The sequence below is a fragment of the Ptiloglossa arizonensis genome, chromosome 2 (assembly GCF_051014685.1).
Source record: "Ptiloglossa arizonensis isolate GNS036 chromosome 2, iyPtiAriz1_principal, whole genome shotgun sequence".
Classification (NCBI taxonomy): Eukaryota; Metazoa; Arthropoda; class Insecta; order Hymenoptera; family Colletidae; genus Ptiloglossa; species Ptiloglossa arizonensis.
This window is the reverse complement of record NC_135049.1, coordinates 12,186,049-12,208,252: the sequence shown is the minus strand read 5'-3', so window position 1 is coordinate 12,208,252 and position 22,204 is coordinate 12,186,049. Positions and strand designations below refer to the sequence as shown.

At 33.5% G+C, this 22,204-nt stretch overlaps 1 protein-coding gene across 3 annotated transcripts in view; it reads right to left on the bottom strand.

Annotated features, from left to right (window-relative positions):
• The window catches only part of Cnc (NFE2 like bZIP transcription factor cap-n-collar), a 247,305-nt gene that overhangs the window by 187,840 nt on the left and 37,261 nt on the right, over positions 1-22,204 (bottom strand). The window contains exon 1 of one of the 3 annotated variants that reach the window (XM_076304819.1): positions 20,165-20,646. The exons of the other annotated variants lie outside the window; for them this stretch is intronic. Coding sequence (XP_076160934.1) covers positions 20,165-20,191 — 27 coding nt within the window. The 5' untranslated portion in view covers positions 20,192-20,646. Of the gene's footprint in view, positions 1-20,164; positions 20,647-22,204 lie in introns of those variants that run through there. 3 annotated transcript variants of the gene reach the window in all.

Genomic DNA, 22,204 nt, shown 5'->3' with positions numbered 1-22,204 from the left:
AATTCTTGTATTATTCGTAAAAAATTCTACAGGTAAGGTTGTCTTGTCTTTATTCGAATCGTGGTTGATAAATAGTTGAAGTTGCGACAAGAACCTCGTTTAACGCACGTGCTTTCACAACGTTGTTACTCAATTGCGGTTTTGTGGTGTTTGCTTGATTTTCGTTTTCGGAAGTATACTATGGTTGATTTTTTAACCAATTTGAAGAGTTCGAGGTAATACGTTGAGTCGAGATCACTGGTAGGTTCCAGAAATATATTTTAATGTTTTTTTTTATTTGTGGTATATTTGATATGGTCATTTCAGAAGGTACCGTGGAAAGAATACTTTTGGTTCGAAGAAGAGGTCGCGCGTTTTAGATTTACCTTTCATGATTAACGTTTTTCGGTTGGTTTCTATGCGTTCTGTGTAGCGTTTCTACGTTTCGTGGATCTTCTATGCGCCGAACGTTTAAAAAAAAAAAAAATGGTTTTGTGCAAAATATAAAAGGAGGAAAATGTAAAAATAGAAAACAACCGGCGATACATTTACAAGTGTAAATGCGTTTCTTTAAAAATAAAACGTTTGTACGTTTTTGTTGTACTTGTTCTTATTACAATCATACGAATATATAATAGTATATCAATATCGACTGTTGTGATTATTAATTTATTCGGTAAAATTCAATATATTAGGTACATATCGCAGTTACGCTAGAAAAGAAACTATACTGAAAAAAGTTTGATTTTCAGAAATAACCAAAAAGCTATTTTTTAACATAATTGAACATTATCTTCTTAGTGAATGTTATGAAAATAAAGGATCAAAATTAAAGTTTCTTCTTTTAACTTTTGGAAAATTATTCTCTTTTTAATTTGTTATACTTTTCGTAAGCTTTTACTTATATTTGAGTCATCACACTTTCGTTTAATAAAATATACAATTGTGACAGTTTTAAAATTAATTTTTCAACTATAAAGAAAGTATTTTCTTGAGTTATGATAATATTATGTGCGTCTTTATTGTTACATAAATTAATGGGAATTAAACGTTTTAATACAAAGTAATAAACTTCAACAACTATTGCATCTATTTTGATAATATTATAATGAATGTTTCTTCAACAATGTTTCGGTTAAAATATTCAATATAAATTCAGAATGTTTGGCTATTATGAATTATAATGATTTCTTGGAATAATATTTTTATCGAGGAGATCTTGGATATCTTTCTTCCTAATCTTGGATAGTGGAAATGGTTTGGAATGAGCCTTCACCATCTTTTTTTTTTTATTTTTGCGTGTAAGAACATTGAAATTGCTACCTCATTATTCCTGTAGAGTTTTCAGATCATAAAGAAATTTACGTAAATCAATTCGTGAACACGATACGGCGGACTCGTTTTCTTTGCAATACTTATTAATGAAATATATTAATGTGGTTCATAAATAAGACAAGCGTTTTAGATGTTTCTCTACTTGCTTCTCACTTACGCTGTGTATTAAAAATACACTGAATGTAGATTAAAAATTTATGAGCGACTCTGCGAAGGTTGTATTTATATACAGAATACGATTAATAAATTTTCCTAGATCCGCGTCTTCCTTCTACTTCCTTTGAAGAAAAAAAAAAAAACGTTCAGCTTGTTTCGTACGAAGATCACAAACTGTTGAACTTGAACAATTAAATTTACTCTTATAATAATACGATGAAACCAATCTTTTAGGTAATAGTATTATAACTACTTGCAAATCGTGCACAGAGACATTAGGTTCATCTTCGTCGAGATATTTCGAATTATATTAACAACCTATAGCTTTGTTTCTCAATTGAAACGACACGATTCAAAATGCTACATATGTTCTCGTCCTATTTTTATCGAATGAAACGATGTAATTAAAAATGGTACACTTTTCAACCATAAACATGTATGTATTCTCATCAACAACTGTGACACAATTGATAATAAGACACTATTGTTGCGTACAGTATAACCCCACGTAATGCACCAAGAACGACATAATTGCTCTCCAGTGAGATAATTATAAGGATACACGATTAAGATTCTTATAAACGATCAAGGGATGTTTCTGCAACATTCTCATAACGATAACTGAAAAAAGAACGCAATTTTTTAGTTGTGTCACTTTTCCAGCGAAGGAGCGATACGTGGGACAACGCCGTAAACAAAACAATCAGTCTCTCAAACGATTTGAATAATTTCTATTTTTATTCAAATTAACCAATATTAAAATTTGTTGAAGAAAAATATCTTTCGTCTAATTCGATAATCGTCAAAAAAAATAATTTCTGTCCGTTCGACACAAAAGGTTGAAATTTGAAAAGACACGATAAATGATTAGCAATTTAGACAATAATCTGCTGAAAAGAATTGTGGGACATATTGATCGCGATCCGTTTATCGCTGTTCGTGATCGGGTAAAATCGCGAAATCTGTAGGTATGTCACGATCTATGAAAACGAACATACGTTATCGACGCTACTATGAGAATCGAACGTAAAACTGCAGTGTACGCGGTGTGCGTCGGCCGCAAACAAACCGCGATTCACGATGCAATCTCTAGGGAACGAGCATCGATCACACGGGAGGATCTTGCTCGGCGTCAAAATATTTCTAGAGACATTTCACACGGGAGAACAGAATCGTTCGATCCAACGGGGAAGCTGCCCGTTAACTTTCGAATCCATTTTCCCGGCGTTGCCCGTTTGAAAAAAGAATTGGACAGGACAGAGCCGATTCTCAAGGAAACGTTACACGTTGCGCCGTTAAATGTTGCCATCTCGAATAAACTGCTCGAGCGACGATCGTGCTCGTACATTAGGGGCTTGTGCAAGTGAGTAAATAACTAAGTACGTCCTCGTGAAAATGATAGTATCATTTATGAAAGTAGACGAAACGCCAAAGTAGAGTATAAAATAATAGGCAAAATTTCGTTATATGTTCGAATCCCGATTTCATTTGACTCGACAACTTTGTTCGAGCAACAAGGAATTCTATGCGACCCGGGGTAAATGAAAAAGTCGATTCGATTGTACGATTGAAAATATAATAGTATTGTCGAATATTAAATTACACTCTTGTATAGTTGCAAACGCATCACAGTCGTAAAGAGGCACCGTGTTAGTATTATATCCAAACATTTTGACGAAAGTATGATACCATATCGATGTCAAAAATAATTTCCAATACGATCTTTGTTATGTTCTATACGGGAGAAGTTTCTTCGTCGCAAATTGTTCGACTTTGAATATATCGTAATTTCGCGGTCCATTTATTTTATTTTATTTTCTATCGAGACCCACGTCACGTTCTAAATTCTATTATTATCAGTCTCGTTTTCTACTGGATTATTCGGAAAGTCATTTCGTTTTTTTTGGTGAAAATGAAACACGATTTGTTAGAGTGTATAAACATTTTATTAAATTATATATTCTCCATTTTGGAAAACGAAATGACTCCGAACAACCCAATAGGTTAAAAATTATGTATGTTCTCGTATTCGGTCTAAATTTTTGATAGATCAGTAATGTCGGTTTTTACGATTAAAAACACCGTTGTTTGTAAAAGTTGATTTATCGATAGAATTTTCATTAATATATAAGAATCTTCTCGATAAGCAGGTATACGTGTATCGTTTTAAATGGGTGATATTTCTTTCTTCTTTGCATTGAAACTTAACTTAAACGTAACTTAATACCAATGTAGCAATGTTCTCGTTTGGAGCAGTTTTTGTACGTTCGTCGTTACAGTGCATTCCGTTGAGAAATTTACCATATCTGTGTAACGGTCTAAAAAATTGCTAAAAAATTCCAAAGGAAAAATTCTATCCAAAAATTCTTTCTCAGTCTAATCGTATTGCATCGCCTGCATTTGTTTTACATTTATCGAACAGAGCTAACACGTCATACTGTTCTTCCTTGGATAACTTGCTCGCGTTCATTTATTCTTGATTGTTGTTCGCTTGTCGTTCGAACACTAGCAACCTGTTGAAAGCTACATTATTTAAAATCGTTATCGTTGAATTTACATAATAAATTTATTCCTCTGCGATACACTTATCAGTTTGACAGTTGCGGTGTTATATTCGATACGCAAGTTTTAATAAAAACAATTTTCCGTTTATAAACGTTTCTATCGATTGAACCGAAATTTCTCAATTCAAGTACATCTCAAGTTTATAATGCTATCGGTTGTTAAATTCGTCTTGGGGTCGGTTACAATTATACGATGTCAAAAATATACTGTGCCGTTTAAAAAAGTCAAGTCGTCCTTTTATCGAACGAAAAACAATTCTTTCAAATTTAATATTTCAGTGTATTGTCGACCAAAATCCGACAAACTTTCCTTTCAAACAATTCAAAGGTACTAATGTTTCTATAGAAAAGAAAAGAAGCACAAACGTGTCAAATTATAGTACTCGAAACAAATTAATTCCTTCTCGAATAATATATAGATAATTATAATAAAGAGGAATAACATAATATAATAAGGAATATAGATATAATAATAAAGAGGAATGTATCGCAATATTTCGGGACGAGAAACGTACACGGTTTAAGTGTGTACATTACGAATAAAATTTCGTTCGATTCTCCTTAAGATTAATTCAAAACGTTTTTTAAACGCGTGATCTCGTGAAAGGGAATTTGTCAAAATAGACACGTATTCGAGATGGTAACGTTGGATGAGACGTCCTGTAGATAGTATAAGAAACTTTCGATACAACGATTACGAGAATCTTGTGCTTCGAATGTTCGTCGAACGATAGGAAAATGGAGAAGAGAAAACGTTCAGGTGAGTGAAAAACTTGATGTAGGTAAGTAAATAAATACTTACTTACTGGCGGTGGGGCGATGGTTCTTTCTTCTCGCAGAATAGATAGAAGAGGCGAAGGTGTATCGAGGAGGATCGCGGAGGTGGTCGACAAACGAAGTAAAACGTCTCTTTGAATTTGCCGTCTATAAAGGGCTGTAAAGGTATCCGACGCGAATCAAGCTAACCGCGTGTAGCGTGGCAACAGTGAAGACGTTGTCGAGTTTCGGGCTTGCGGTGGCGATTAAAAAAAATGTTAACGAGCCGGATATGGTTGACGGCGGAAAGGTTAAGGCAAGTTCTTCCAGCAAAGAGTTCGATAGGTCGGCAGCTCGAAGGTATCCGCGATGGACGGCCGATTGACGGAAAGAGACACCGACCGATAATATCTCCGATATAACGTCTACGTTATTGTATACCGACGTACCGCGATTTATTATACCGGTGTCTTTGTTCCCGTCACCATAATTACTGGGTACTCGTGATTTCGTAGCTGTTAATGAGCCAGAATTTGTCACGTACACGATGCTCGTGTACGTACACACGTACGAGACGAACGATCAAATTACGTTTACTTTTCTTACACGTATCTGTAGATACGTGAATGGAAGTCTGGTTGGATAGACAACCTCTTCGAAGAAGGAGTGCAAGAAACGATCGAAACGAGGAAAAATTACTTTTTTAAAGATATTAACATCGATGAAACGGAAGGATAACACGTGATGTTTTATTATTGTTTATTATCGTTGGACATTCTAGACCGCCGTTGTTATGAAACACGATTGTGGTACGGTTAAACCGAAACTTGTTACCGATTATAATAAAGTCATGAATTCGATCGATGTTTCTGGTCAAATGGCGGTATACGTTAAACAAATGCGCAAAATTTGTAAGTGCTACGATAAAGTAGGATTTGAACTTTTTACCAAATGATATATCGATGAAACGGAAGGATAACACGTGATGTTTTATTATTGTTTATCGTTGGACGATCTAGACGGCCGTTGTTAGGAAACACGATTGTGGTACGGTTAAACCGAAACTTGTTAGCGATTATAATAAAGTCGGGTCGATATTATTTATTATCGTTATTATTATAACGAGTTCGAGCGATGTTTCTGGCCAAATGGCGGTATACGTTAAACAAATGCGCAAAATTTTTAAGTGGTACGATAAAGTAGGATTTGAACTTTTCACCAAATGATATCAATTGTAAATGTTTGGATATTGTATAACGATCGGCAACATAAATCTATAAGAATACTAGGTTTCGGAAAACGATGAGTTATTTATGCCAATGTCACGACGAAAGCAACAATTTGTCTCTCGAAATTACGACAAATTGTAGAAAACGTCATGGAATTGAAAAGCAAGAAGGTACAATATATAAATATAGAAAACTTGCGATAGAAAGAATCACTAAACACATTCGGCAAGAATTTTTTACACTTTGATTAAAATTTTTTTCTAAAGCAATTTTCTTTCCAAATTTTTATGATCAATATCGTTTTTTTTTTTTTTAATCAAACGATCGCATACGTTATGGTGGGATTCGGTAGAGCGTCTAACGAATTTTCAAAATAAAAGTACTTCTTAAAATATACTTATTCTGAAAACTAATTATTTTCAACGTATTCGGCTATCAAAGTATTGGAATTCTAATCTTAAAAGAAGCAAATAAGTAAAAATAAAAATTAGTAACTTGAACGGTCAACGAAAGAACGAATATCAGTGTTTATTGAGAAAAAAAAATGGACAAACACTCGATAAGTTCGATTTGGCCACTTGGAGGAATCATTGAATCCCGTTCGGATGAAGATCATTATCATTGGAATCGCTACTAGTTTCTTCGACGAAGCTATTAAAAAAAGATCTTCGTTACAATTATGATCTTTGTTTCTTATTAAATATTAATAAGCCTAAATATCGTTTCCATTCTTTGTATTTATAATATATGCATATTTACATATAGAGTGTTCAATTTGATCGATTACCAATAGTAGTGTTATTAGCAATGCAAATAGTATTTATCTAGTCAGAGCGGTACTACGTTTAACTTACATTCGTTTGCAGTTTACAGAAAAAAGAAAAAGAAAAAAATGAAGAAGGAAAGTTTTTCTCGAGACAAATTTCATTGGCGAGTATAAAAAAACATACGATCGATAATGATTAATTTCTCAAGTAATTTTGTACCTTTAACGTGGAAAGTATTATTTTCTGCCAGTAATTTGGAAAGTAGTAAATTTATTTGAAAGAATCACAAAATGTGAAATCGGCTCGTTGAATTCAACGACTTGGTACGGTCCTGACTTTCTTTCTGTATGCTTTCTCCCGGTCTTCCCTCGACGTATCATTAGTCACCACGGTAACATTTTTTCGGTCCTCGAGGAGGGACGCAAAACTATTCCACCTACTTTGTTCATGACAGAGGGTGGCAAAGGCGTTTATGGTAATCTTCGAGAAATTCTTCGTAAACCGCCGATGGCAGCCCGTTATAACCATCATTTTTCTGTTACTCCGAAACCTTTGGTCACACCTCGACGAGTACAATTAATCGTAGCGTGTACTATTATACAATAATAACCGTCGAAGTCAACCCATAAGAATGTCATTATTCGATGAAATTTGATATATCGTTTTTTTTTCTTTTTAATTCAATCGTTGAACATGATCGATACGATACGAGTTTGCATCGAATCTTGTACATAAATTACACTTTTGCTATTCTATTAGGTTATTCGGAAAGCCATTTCGTTTTTTTTTTCTTTGGTGAAAATGAAACACGATTTTTTTAGAATATAAATTATATTTATTAAATTGTATATTCTCCAGCTTGGAAAACGAAATGACATTTTGAACAAACTAATACTATTGAAACTTTACAAGAATTCGTGTTTTCCTTCTATTTTATATCAAATTTGTTATTTACGAGTGTACTGTTTCAATATTTAAGACGAAGTGCTAGGAAACAATTCAACGCGTTCGTATTCGCGCATAAGTAACGAGAGTTGAATTATTTGTCGTAGCAATTTTGAAAAATGTAACTTTAATTAAACAAGCGAGATAGCGAGATCGACGCAAATAAGGTATCATGAACGAACGTCGATGATGTATGTCTTCTGCTAAGGAACTGTTTTGAATCGTTCTAGAGAACGAGGCTCGACACATTGACAACAATCTGATGCGAGACCACCTTCGGTACAACCGAGGCGTTTATCTTACCTGTTATCTCGAAGCTACCACAATTTGTCACACTGAAGCCGACTTACTAAAGGAACGATCCTGATTATATACTTATGTTTCGTTTCCAATCCACATGGCGAGGAAAAATTCAAGCGTGATAAATTATTTATCGCAATGTTAACGTAGCAGGTTCATAGTTTCGTAATTTTCCAAAATTTATGAACAGATAATTGTACACACAAAATAATTATAAGAAGTAGGCTGCTCGAAAAGAGTTTCTTTCTTTCGGTCGAGAATAGTTAATAATTGTAAGCTTTTCGATCGAAGAAATTGTAAAGTAGTTGGTTTAATCGTTAGTTGTTTAAATTGTTTAATTGTAACTGTCTATGAAGACGACGTGTCAATTTTTACATAGAAAAATCATTAATTATAAGTTACAGGCTGGAACATAAGTGGTGTTCAGACCCAATCGGTTGGTTCGAAATAAATAATTCAAATTATTAAGATCGAACACAAAATTGTTGAAAATATCAAGACTCGATTGAAATATTCTGAATTCATTGTCCAGTTTCTCGAGTTTAGCATCTACTAACAGCTTGACATTTTCGACAACGAAAATTCGATTAATTCGAAGGTCGTTCTTCGAATTAATTATAGTCGATGGTAAAATTGCGGTAGTTGTCAAATCGGAACAGTCAACGAACCTGTCGTTATGCCACGGATGTTGTCTTCTGTGCAAGCAACAATTGCCGAGATGATGAGAAGCTATTCCGAACGACATTTAAGTGACAAAGTTTAGCCACAGCAAAGTCACAACCTTTGCAAGTTTATTCTTCAATCGAGGAAAAACACTATTGAAACAATTAATGACGCGCGTAGCGGAACACCCATAACAATAATATTTTTGCGTTTAATTGAGATAACAGATCACGTGATTGATCTGGTAAAGCACCGAATAGAGATCCCTTGTAATAAGATGCGAAACGAAATATTGAAGAGCAGATATTGACACGTCTGACTGTCACAACGTCTCAACGTATTCTCTTATTATGACTTAAACCACTGTTAATTCCATGTTAAATTACACTCTACTCTAAATACTATTGCGTTAAGTGCTCAATTTCTATTGTACAGTTGCATAAAAATCTCTATCAATGAGTACCAGAAGCGATCGATTTGCTCCTCTGTAATTGCTCGTAGTAAAGACATAGAGGAGAACACGTGTCTGTGTTCAAAAGAAAAGAAAAGAAAATTAACCGTTTTACATTTTAATGTATTACCGGGTCCACACAGTTGGCATAAAAAATTTGTTACGACTATGATGCAAGCTACTCATACATATATGTATGCACATACGTGCATACGTGTATCTACCTCTGCACAGCCGTATTACATTCTTCTTGGATCTTATTGCCTATGCATTTCTCGCTTGCATTCCTGTTACACATTTTCTAATGTTGCTTTTACATCTGTTTCTTTACCACGTACATATAAAACGTAATCGTCTCCGCAACGTAGTTGTGCAAATAATACACGTGTTCTGTAATCTACAGCAAGACTGATGGATCACAATGATTTTAAACACTACTTGCAAACTTATTTGTGGTACCGACTGCATCGATGGTGCACAACTGTACAATATCTATGAAATATTCTAATTGTACAAACGGAAGTCGTAGGGTTTCGAAGCTAGGTGAAATAGTGATCCTTTCTTCAGGATTAATTCTACGTATCAACACAAATCGGTAATATTCGATTTATATAATTTTCCATTGTGCGATCCGAGGCTTTGTTATTGAAATTTAAGCAGGTACAATCTTTTTACGTGTGTAACTATTATTTAAGGGTGTCTTAAATCACCCACAAAGGGCTTGAATCGTACATTAAAGGTTACATCAATTTCTTGTCATTAAAATTTCCTTATCGCAAATAGTCATTCGTCTTTTATAATGCACAATGGTATTGAGATCAGTTCAACGAGCTATGACACCATGATCCGAGAGGAGGAAAAAATAAGTTTAAATTGAAACAATGCAATAAAGCGAAAGAAGAATAACAAATGAGCCTGATTCATTGCGTGTGTAAGTAATGGTTGTCCACATACATTTCTGCACACCATAAGTGAACGACTGAACGACACTCTATGGGATATTTCACTTTGGATGGTCTTGTAGCTGTCGCAGAACTCATTTGCAAAAATAGTTTGTTCGTTAAATTCTGTTGGACCGCGATGTTCTCAGTCCCGTATAATTCGAAAAAAATTATTAACAAGGGGGTTCGGTACTTGGAACACAATAAAATAAAATATGCCGATTTAGCGTTTTTCTCTCGGTTTATTATTTTTATATTGACCTAATCGAAACTCATTTTTCTTTCTCAAGGTCACGATGTCATGGTTCGTTGAATTGGTCACCGTGGTGATTACAACATCGCGTTATAAAAAAAAACGGATATTAATATGCAAGGAAATGTCGATGACCTTTGAATAACCTTTAAGACGACCCAGCAGCGAGAGGGGGATTTTTATCGCTATCGGATGCACACTTTGAAATCATTTAAACTTCTCTTAATCGTTTTCTTTTACCTTTGACAGTGACGAAACTAATTTCGATATTCGCAAGAGAGTATAAATAGCCTCGCTAAACTTTAATCGTTACCGATATGTACTTCGATAAATACAAAATTTGAAATTGCAAAATGGTAAAGAACCATTTCAATTTCAATTGATTCGCACAGCGAAGCCACATTTTTTTTTAACAAACTGTTTACGTATACGAACGTGAGAAATATCTAACCGAAATATAAAATTCCATATAACGAAACGTAATCCATACAGTTTGATCATATGGGTCTTTAGCAACATATCAGTTATGTTTTATTAGTTTAGACACACGGTTATTATTTTCAAAATTTCAGCTAGCTAAAATGTAGCAATATATCGTGGATAGATTATATATCGATATGTAGATATAGATATATTATATATCGATATATAGGTATATCGTAGAGAACGATTAACAATAATTATAACGATAATACTGCGATACTCGGATATTTTTTATCAAGTTTGCGTCTGGATATTTATGGCATTCGAATAGTGTGATGCTACCCTATGAATTAAGTTCGTGAAATTCATCGTTCTTCTTTAAACATTATTTCTATTTATACATAACACTTTTAAAGAGAAGCTAATTAGTTTATACTTTTCGGCTGGAAGCAATTTCGAATTTTGCGAATTTATAAAATTCTATTCACGAATTTAAAACACAAACACGCTTCTACTTACATATCTATAAATTTGTACACGATTATATACAAGTATTATATTTGCAGATGATCGATATCCAAGCATGTACCTGCATGCGGATGATCGATCATCCGAAAATGATTGATTTCACTTGTCGCAACGGTTCATTTGTATGTATAAATCAAATCGATAAAGAAATGTAATGTTTAAATACATCACCGCTGTTCACGTTACTTAAATAATGTAATATACGAATACTTTTATTATTACTTACAATATACGAAGTTTATATGGCGTATACCTTTGTCGCCATCTATTGGAGCCACGAGAATGTCGAATATCGATATAGCCGGTAACAAACTTGTCTCTAGTATGTAAAATCTCTTCAAAGGGTAAGTTCAGGTAGAAGATTCATAAACTTTGAAAATATATTTGAAATTAGGATATAAGCTCTGTAGTCTTGTGATACAGCGATACGCCGAGTAAATATTTCACGTATGTTTGAATACAAACAAAAAGAAAGTCAGGATTCAAGGTTAAAGACGATGTGCAAAGGAGAAAAGAAAATTTGAGGTTAGCCTTGCCCTCTCGCCTAACGAGGAGTGTCAAGGATTTGTAAAAATGAATGAAACGAATGTATGGCTCAAAGTTACATAATATGTTAGATATTAATATAACGATGTTTTAAGTACTACCACAACTTTTACAAATCCGAAATCAAAAATTGTTTCAGGTGTTTCGTAGAATTTCATGGGAAATATGACAGATTAGAGTTCGACTTGAACTGCAAAGGAAATCAACTCTCTTCACCAATCTGTAGCTGTATGTTACAAGCGGAAAAAACTGTTATAAAACTGATAGCTTTTAAGAATATGAGTTTTAGTTTCTTTTCATAGAAAGGAAAGATGAAAAACTAGGATGTTTCTAAGGACCCGTAAATAGCAGATGTGATCTGATTAACTTGAGTATGATGGCTACCACAAGGTAAGAAAGGAGCTGAAAAGAGCAAAAGAAGAGGAAGAAGAGTTATTTCAAGAACTGATAAGGTTAATCAGAAAAAGGAACATTAAAGAAGCAATTATTGAAACAATAAAAAATTCTTAAAAATCATAGTATTGAAGTGGTCAATAGATTTAGAAGATATCACTCGGAAGAGGTTTTAGACAAGCCTGACAGATTTGATTCTGCAGAAACAAATATACACATTATTAGTAAATCGGGCCAAAGTGAAATAAAAAATAATAAGTCGATAAATATAGACACAGACAAATCTTTTTCTAAAAGGAAATATCAACTGATAATAGCAAATAATAGAGAGTCTCTGAAAACCATGCAGATAAGTCTAGGATTTAACCATTAGGATAAACTAATTAGTAAAAACTTTATTTGTCACATATTTGTATATTACAAAAATTATGTGGTAAAGAATTGAAAAAAATGTTTTTGCTAAAAAGTATTTAAATATACCAATGTCATTTTGAAAAAAGAATAGCATGGATTAATGAAAGCAAATTTAAATTGTAATAGCTTAAAAAAAGGTATCAAATTTAGAAAGGATCGAATAAAACGTTCAGAAAATTATGTACTACACCATTACTTGAATTTAATGGTCGATTACAAATGATGTGGGCTTTTTGTGAAATAATAATTGAAACTTTAGTATCAATAGATGGAATTGTGAATGCAGGTTAGAATCCAATTGAAAATTTATAGCGTGTACTAGATGCTAATGTCCCATTGGAAAAGGAAAAAACTACTAGCTGATATAAGTATATCCATCAATACTTTAAGCTTGATATAGAAATACATATCTACAATTCAGAAGGATAAATCTACATACTTAGATAATTAAAAAATATCATATGAATATATATTCTATATACCTTAGTTTTCGAATTATAGATGATGGAAGAAAATGTTCAATGTAAAAAAAAAAAATAAATTTTTTAATGCCGGTTCACTAAAATATTCTCTTAAGGAGAATATAGTATATTATAGAGGAATGTAAGCAGTGTCAAGAAATGTTTACTTATTCGGTTTCGGAGCAGATATTATGATTTATCGTTTATGAGATATTCGATATTGAAGTCGTTACCGACGTTTATTTGAATGAATTATAACATATAGCAAAAGCAAATACAGCGTAATCGGTAAGATATCCGTCTGGTAATATTGACTGAGTTTTCAAATCCTATTGGAAAACTTTTGTTTTTTTTTCAGTTTTTCAATCTTTTCTTTTTATTCGTATGTTTGATTATGATATTCTATTTCTGACTGGTCTTCAAATATATTTTTTGGAATAATGAATTTAATTGCTACTCTAAATATACGAAGTGCATAAACCTGGATAACAATTTTCGAAAACTACTCGAAACGTAATTGTAAGCAATAATGAAAATTTAATTTTTACACATAGAAGATTTTGTATTCAACTCTGTTGGAAATGCTATTTAATTTGCCTTGATAGAATATAAACGATTTTTCGATAATCGTAATCCGTATAAAAAGTATGATTTAACATAAATTTGTATAAGTAAGAGCAATAAGTAAAATTATAATAGTTGAAAATTGATCCTGAGAAGACACCTAAGCTTATCGATTTTAAGTGTATCTAAATAGCGTTATATAGTTTAACTCTCTTAGATTTAAATAAAAGTAGGAAAACTCCTATTGAAGTTAGTATAATCAAAAGGAAGACGTATACTAGCTAGGAAATCTCTTCTAAAAGCTGAAAACTAATTAAAAAGACATCAATGGGCTGAAAAATGTGCAAATTGGGCAATAAAAGATTGGGAAAAAGTATTATGGACGGATGAGTCGAAATTCAAATTGTTTGAAAATAAATACCTTCTATGAGTCGGAAACTCAACAAATAATTATTATTCCAGAGCATTGTTCAATATGGAGGTGGTAGTGTGACGATTTGGAAATGCTTTGTACCCTCAATTTATTCAAAACAAACGGAATTTTACGAAAATAACAATATTTAAAACTTTTACAAAAACGTGCAGTACTATCTGGAAGGAGGTGTTTATTAACAAGTATTTCGTGGTATTTGAAGTTAAATGGCGCTAAGTTGACAACCATCCGAAGACATTGCACTTTCCTTCGGATTCTTGAGTCGAGTAGCAAGAACGAAATCATTCTTAATAGCTAACATTTGATTAGAAGGCTACGCCAATGACGCAGTATTCTCTCACTTGGTCTCGTTACTGTCACCATCAAACTTTGTCACCATCTTTAGCCAATGGCAATTCTTGTTTGCGATCGTATAAACGGCAATGAACTACGAGAGGAGCGAATATGTAAACACACTGTGCCTTCTTTTCGTGAACGAATGATACACACGAGATATCGAAGTGATTAATTTATTCCGTGCATGCGCCTTATAAAATATTCGAAATAGAAGTATTATCTTACATCATGAACGTCTAAAAGTACTAGTTTTACAATCAAAATGAATTTTGCATATGTCATTAAATAACAATCGTAAAGACTCCTCGTCAAATATTATATATAGAATCTATTGCATAACTGAAAAATATTTAGTACTTTCTATTAACTATTAGTATCGATGTATATTTAACGTATATGAAACGTTGTTTGCGATAAATATTACCAAAAAAAAGGTGTTTATACTAAAGAACCATACAGGAATACATTTGAATATTTTTATTTAGATTTTTAAAAAATGTTCAATTACAAAAGAAATTGTTATATAGAAATATGATTTTTTGTATAAATTCAAAGAGAGTGCAAGAAAAGGTTACTTGTCACAAATGACAAGTTGTTAGAACAACGGAACTCGACATCTGACCGCACAATTACAAAATTGTAACAGTAATCAGGCTACTACCGTTGGCACCTGGAATGAATGCCGTTGCGCCATTATCGAGGTTCATTAATTCTTTCCGTGTGAAGAGAAAGTCACCAGCTCCGGTACCAACCAAGATGCCTACCCGAAAGAGAAAGGATCTTGATTGGTGTCGGAATTGATGACTTTCTCCTCACACGAAAAGAAAATGGAAAAAGATACAAGCACAGTGGAAGCAAAGATTCTTAATGTATGTAGGCAGCGGTCGGTCGTTGTTCTTCTAATTTTGAAAAAATCGATCCATAGAGAACAACGTCTGCTTCTTGTAAACTTTTGGATTTTTTTTTTTTTTTGCTATACATGCATATATTGGTTATTCGTAATAATTGAAAAATATTTAAAATAAATCTGAAAGCGAATTTAAGTTTATATATTGAAGTTAGCAAAACTTGTTCTATATCGTCTCTAATGAAGAAAAAATTAAATTATATTTTATTCATTATATACTTGAATTACACGCTTTTAGTTGGAAAGTATCAGGACGTGTCTGTGTGTGTGTGTGTGTGTGTTAATTTATTACATTAAATCGTGTAATATTGTAGAAATAGTTAAGTTTCTGTGTTATAGGATAGATTTAGCTACAAATAGATCTATTTTTAGTTTAAAAACTAAACAATTCTAAACTAAACAATATTGTAAACAATTCCTATGAATTGAAACTTTACCCAGTTCTAATTGGTTTAACATTAATCCGTGTATAATAGACAAAATTAGAGGCTTTGAATGCAAAATGCTAACACATTGTCAACCGATTGGGGAGATCACCATTTAACAACATATAATTATATAGGTGACCGAACAAATATATCTCTCCGTTTCGTACATTGTGTTACGCTTATTATGTTTATAGTAATCTAAAATTAAAAATAACACCGATAAGCACTAGATGAGACTTGATGTTAGGATATATACATATGTATGTATGGATACTAGGTGCATTACTTGATGATATGCAAGACGGAACAGAGGTAAAAAGAATCACTCGTTCACTCCACCCATTCTCACTTTATTATCACATTCGACACGGATCAAGAACAAAGTGGGGAACACCATATTCAATGATCGTCATGGTGTGTATCAATTGCTCTATTCCTTGCATAGCGAGCGTTACACGAGGTATGCATGCTTTTTATGCATTCTGCATTCTATGAAGTACATGCATTGCAAGTTGCCTAGCCTGTTTCACCACACAGAGGTTGCTAAACCTTAATTACGCTTAAGAAACAAATTGAAAAGTATAGTATTTTATAGTATAGATACTCTTTGTTCTTACAACGACTCAATGGTAGAAATTAAAACACAATGTGAGATCTAATCCATAAAGTGCATACACTGCAAGTTGTCTAGCCTGTTCCATCACGCAGAGGTCGCTAAACCTTATTTACGCTTAAGAAACAAATTGAAAAGTATAGTATTTTATAGTATAGATACTCTTTGTTCTTACAACGACTCAATGGTAGAAATTAAAACACAATGTGAGATCTAATCCATAAAGTGCATACACTGCAAGTTGTCTAGCCTGTTCCATCGCACAGAGGTCGCTAAACCTTAATTACGCTTAAGAAACAAATTGGAAAGTATAGTATTTTAATAATATAGATACTCTTTGTTCTTATAACGACTTAATGGTAGAAATTAAAACGCAATATGAGACCTAGTCCGATCTTTATGATAATGAAGCAAATACTGGAGCCTCCAATGTGGATACATGACAGTGTATGGCAATGTCGCGTGGCATGCAACAAATCAAGCACTGAACTGCAGATTGTATCTTGTGCGATACTCACCGATAATGTTGATACGATTGAAAATAGAAATGCACGATACGATCAAATGTTGAAACGATTGAAAATAGAAATGCACGATACGGTCATATATCTTCAAATTTGTTAGATTTTTCAATTATCAGTAATTCGGTAAAGTTTGCATTCAAAACTATTTTATTTTTCAAGATGTTTGTTTTTTATTTCCCAAAAAAGTTACCAATGTTGAACATAAAAAAAAAGGAAGAGTAAATAGGATCTATTGATATTTCAAAGGTACGTGATATTACGACGAAGTCTAAAGGCTTGTACAAGTAGTTCCATTTGTTTTTACCATGTGAAAAAAGTAACAAATTGATGGCAAAATATAGAAAACAGTTTAATAATAGTAGAGCAAGTATAAAGAAATAAAATTGTGTTTTAAATACGAATACAGAATATACTAAATAAATAAAGAATAATGCTTTTATTCGAAAACCATAAAGTAACAATTTGTCGAGATTATGATTTTTTGGCAATTTTGATGTGGAAAATTGAGGACGTTTCGGGAGACCTACAATCGGTGTTGATGATCAGATCAAAACGTTGATTGCCAAGGAACATGGCAGATATACTCAACATATATCATGTAACAGTTGTAAGGCATTTGGAAGTTCTTGGATACCTGAATCGGTACGGTGTGTGGGTGCCTCGCAAGTTAACAAAAAAAAATTTAATAAACCGCCTTTTCATGAAACTTTCATTACTGAAACGAAATGAAAACAATTCATTTTTGAAAGGGATAGTTACAAGCGACGAAAAATGGATCCTGCGTAACAATGTAGAACGAAAAATATTCTGAAAGAAACGCAATGAGCTTTCACAGACCTGTGCAAAAGCTGATCTGCACCCGAAAATGTGATATTGTGTATTTGGTAGGATTGAAAGGCATCTTGTACTACGAGCCACTGCCGTACAATCAGATATTGAATTTGGATAAATATTATTCACAATTAGATCGATTGAAAACAGCAAAAGTGATCGAAACTGGTCAATTGGAAGTGTATCGTTTTCCACTAGGCCAACGCTAGACCTCGTATCTCCTTGCAGACACGTCAGAAATTGGTGCAATTTGATTAGTATGTCCTGTCTTACTCATCGTATTTGCTCGACCTGGCACCTTCCGATTACCACTTATTCTGTTTGCTATAATATTCTCTTAATAGGAAAAACCTGGGTTCTTTGGAAGCTTGCAAGAAGCACGTAGATGAGTTTATGGCTCGAAGATTTGGGGGACAGGGATAGAGAAGTTGCCTCAGAAATGACGAAAAGTACTAGCTCAAGATGGAAAATAAATGCAACAGAATAAATATATGTGTAAACATTTAAAAAGTGTCTTTGAATTTTACTTTGAAAACGTTACGAATTTATATTCCAATCCAATAATTTGGAGTGTCTGCCAGAAACTCAAGTGTTGTTGTGTCGCAGATAATGTGTTGTTGTGTCCGGATAATTGTTTGTACTAATCTTTACGTTGTACTTTGTAGTAGATCTCTCGTACATGAGACCTCATAGTACGTTTAATTATGGGATACAATATTAACAGTCACACTGTGAAACTTGTACGGATTTGTTTTAATTTTTCATGGTGAGTTGAAAAATATCCATGCACATTAGGGCATTAAAAAAGTAGTACATTTCTTAACCCACTGTGCCCCAAAGAATCAATAGTACGACTATTTAAGCGAAACTGGCTTTATATATACGATAGATTGCTAAATAAGTTTTGTCGTTCGATAAGAAATGGAGCTACTAGGTTCGTCGTTTTATTTTTCTAAAGAGGGTGCTACTATTTGATAAAAATGTGTGAAGTTTCGTGTAGATTTGTCGACTCATTCGTATATTTACAATTGTTCAATGTTGAAGTGCCATAGTATTTTTTTACAATGGAAAAACCGACAAAACTTATCGAACAACCCAGTATAGAAGTATACAAGTCAGAGCAAATGGAACATTGTCAAACACCATTAAATTATAAAACGGTGCACCGCAAAGGTCTCTCGTATGAGTGTCACACTCTTCCCAATTGGAACTAATCAGAATAAAAAACCTTAATAACCTTATCTATGTTCTCCAACAATATAAAATGACAACCATTTCGGACTATACTTTCAACGCTCGAATGATTTTCGAACCGTTTTATAACAATTTGTACAATGAAAAGACGTTTCTCCGCTGCATTTACAATATGTACGATTTATTAATATCATATCAATTTAATATCACCTTCTTTTCCTTAGACAAGTAGTTTCTTTCGATCATTAGTATACTTAGTTAATTCTTTAAATAATCGAACAATATTAAAAATAACTCTCGAAGGTTTCTCTAAATGACTGTATTCTAAAATAATGATCGAGCATCCCTCGAAGCGACAACGATACATACGTACATACATGTGTACTCTATTTCATACTATGTACCAATATTTTCGTTCATCTAAAAAATGTTTAGAAAGTATTTTCTTTATTTTCTATCACCTTTGTTCGTTTTACTGTTTCTTATTGTATAATAAACTGATACATAAACATAAATAAGAAATAAATTCTGATTCGATTTTTATCGTTGTTATAAGCATCCGTGTATCCTAAAAGCTACGCGTGTGCCAATACTTTGGTTCAGTAGTACATGTGCGTAGCTAATACGTATGATGCAACACGTACCGGGTAATAATTTCTCCAAGTGTTTCGCAAGCATTCGATCGACGCGCTAGAGATGCTGCTGAACATGAAATGCACGCGGACGGATAGTTCTGGAAGCGATTAGTACGTACTTAAGTAGCGCCACACGCTCGGCAGATAAGTCAGTCTACGTCCTGTATCAGTTTACCGCTTACCACAACATGACGTGCCGCGCGAATCGAGATTAGATTAAGTGTACAATGTGTCTAGTGCGTCAGGGAAAGTAATAAATTAGAATTAGTCGAAAAGTATTGTTCCTTCTTTTGACTCCTGATAAACGCGGATACACATGCACTACGTATGTTCGTCTACGAAACAGTATCGCTTACTTATGCGTAAACTGGAACCTTCCTAAACCGGAACCAAATGCAAACACGGTACTCCGTACTTTATATTTTAAATACGATGTACTCAACGTTTAGAGTAGATTTTGTAACGTTTAACGTTCCAAGAATTCTTTCTATTCGATCGTCGATGGTACAGCGCCTAGTGTAAATAATCCGAGCTAACCTAAGAGTCGCGTCCGAAAGTTCGTATTACTTCTGTTGTACGTATCTCTAAGACTTACCACTTTGGACATTGCCGCTGCACTCATTTTCTCCGCACAATTGTCGTAAGATTCGATTCAACTCGAATATCACTACGCGAACTCCTTCCGAGGAAATATTTCTCCTGTACTCTCGTTGTAGCTAGTAGCTACACGCCGCGATACACGTCACCGTTATTTAAGATACGTGTTTTCCCGTAGTGCACAATTTTCACTGAAATACCCCACAGAACTAACGCGCGGAATAATCGACCGAGAAGCACTGAAAATATTCCCGAACAAGTCTTTATTCCGAAATCAACATTTGGTTTGAATTTACGGTACTTGGCGATCAAGTGGCGTCGTCAACGGCGATACAATCAAGGAGAATGACTTTGATGACGACGACCAGAACGAAGACAACGATTACGACAGATTGCTCTGTGCGTGTGAAGAGATAACGACCAGTGCGGAATAGGCAATATTGGAGCCGTGTTACCCACACCACGATCTCACGAGAATTTTGCCGCGAGCGAAACTCATGTTGGTTTTTGTCACAGTTTGGCCACCGATTATCGTACCCAGACTTTGATACGAGAGAAAGCAATATATGGAAAAATAATTCTCTATATTGTTACGCGATCGTGGACACGCGACTTTACCACGAAACTAACTTACCTACACGATAATTTAAACAAATATTTGGTACTGCGCAGTTCACGTACAACGACACGTTCTCGAGAAATTTCCATAAATAATCGAAACGTTTCTTCATTCTTTGCACAGACACCGGAAAGATTTCATAAAAGAAAAATTCACTCGGATTGTATTTATAAACGCTAGATTCTTTAAAAAATCGAATAACACTTACACGTACTGTGTATAATACATGTATGGCATAGTACTATGTGTTGTAAAAAAGCGAGACAACTTTTTATAGTATCGTGCACCTGAAACGTACGTCTCGAGGTTTCGTCACGAGTGATTAGCAATTATCGTTGCGAGTTATGCACGATGATGAAAACAATCACGGAGTGAAAAACAAGCGTCTGAGTCTCGTAATACATACTTTCGGAGTTATGTGCGTATGTAATAATGCAGATCTGCGCATTGGCCGCGTATTGTCTAAATAAATATAACGAAATAAAAAATGTAACCGAGACAACGGTGAATGGGCGATGTTCGGTAGTATTTATCGTTGTAAAACATTTTTAAAGAATATACATTTCAAAAGAATACACGCGATAACAGATATCACGAACAAGGCCTTTAATCGTGTTACACAATGACATTGAACCAAGAACGAAAACTGTAATTTTTACCGAGAGGCTATATTTTTTCACGTAACTGTATACTTACGCATACGTTTAAACACGATATGTAACAATCACGATACATTGAAAGAATAGAGATTTATCTATTCTTCTTTACACTCTAGAGATTCGTTACATGTATGGAACCTGGGAGAAATTTTTTACAGTATTTGTATTCTTTTTAAATTAAACGAATTCTGTTTGATGTTATATTGTATAACAAGATATCTAGGGCAATGTTCTCGACGTGAAATTTTTAAAAACCTCGGTTCTCAATGCATTGCAAAGAGACCGAACTAATTTTTCTCTTTATCATAATTGTTTACAGTCGTTTTTACAACTAAAATGAAAATAGATATTTAATATCATCGTGAAGGTTTCATTCAACCGAACAGGAGCAATAATATCGGGGAAAAATTGATTGTACGTGTCACGAAGCAGAAATTATTTTCATATTTAAGAAACGAAAGAAAGTATTTAAAAATAATAATAGATTTTAATCAAAAATAGGCTGATGTAACAATTGCACTGTTTGATAGATATGTACACGTGTAGTACGTGTACAATGAATATAATTTTAAATTATAATGTAAATAAATATACTAAAGTATATAGTTATTTAGATAATGAATTTTAATAAAAGTCGTAACTATAGATCCAAAAGTATTAAAATGCATCAGGTAAAAATTTCCAATTTCAAAAAGTACTAAGAACACAAAAGAAAGTGCGTAGAGAACTATTTTTACAGCTAATGTTGTACACAACATTC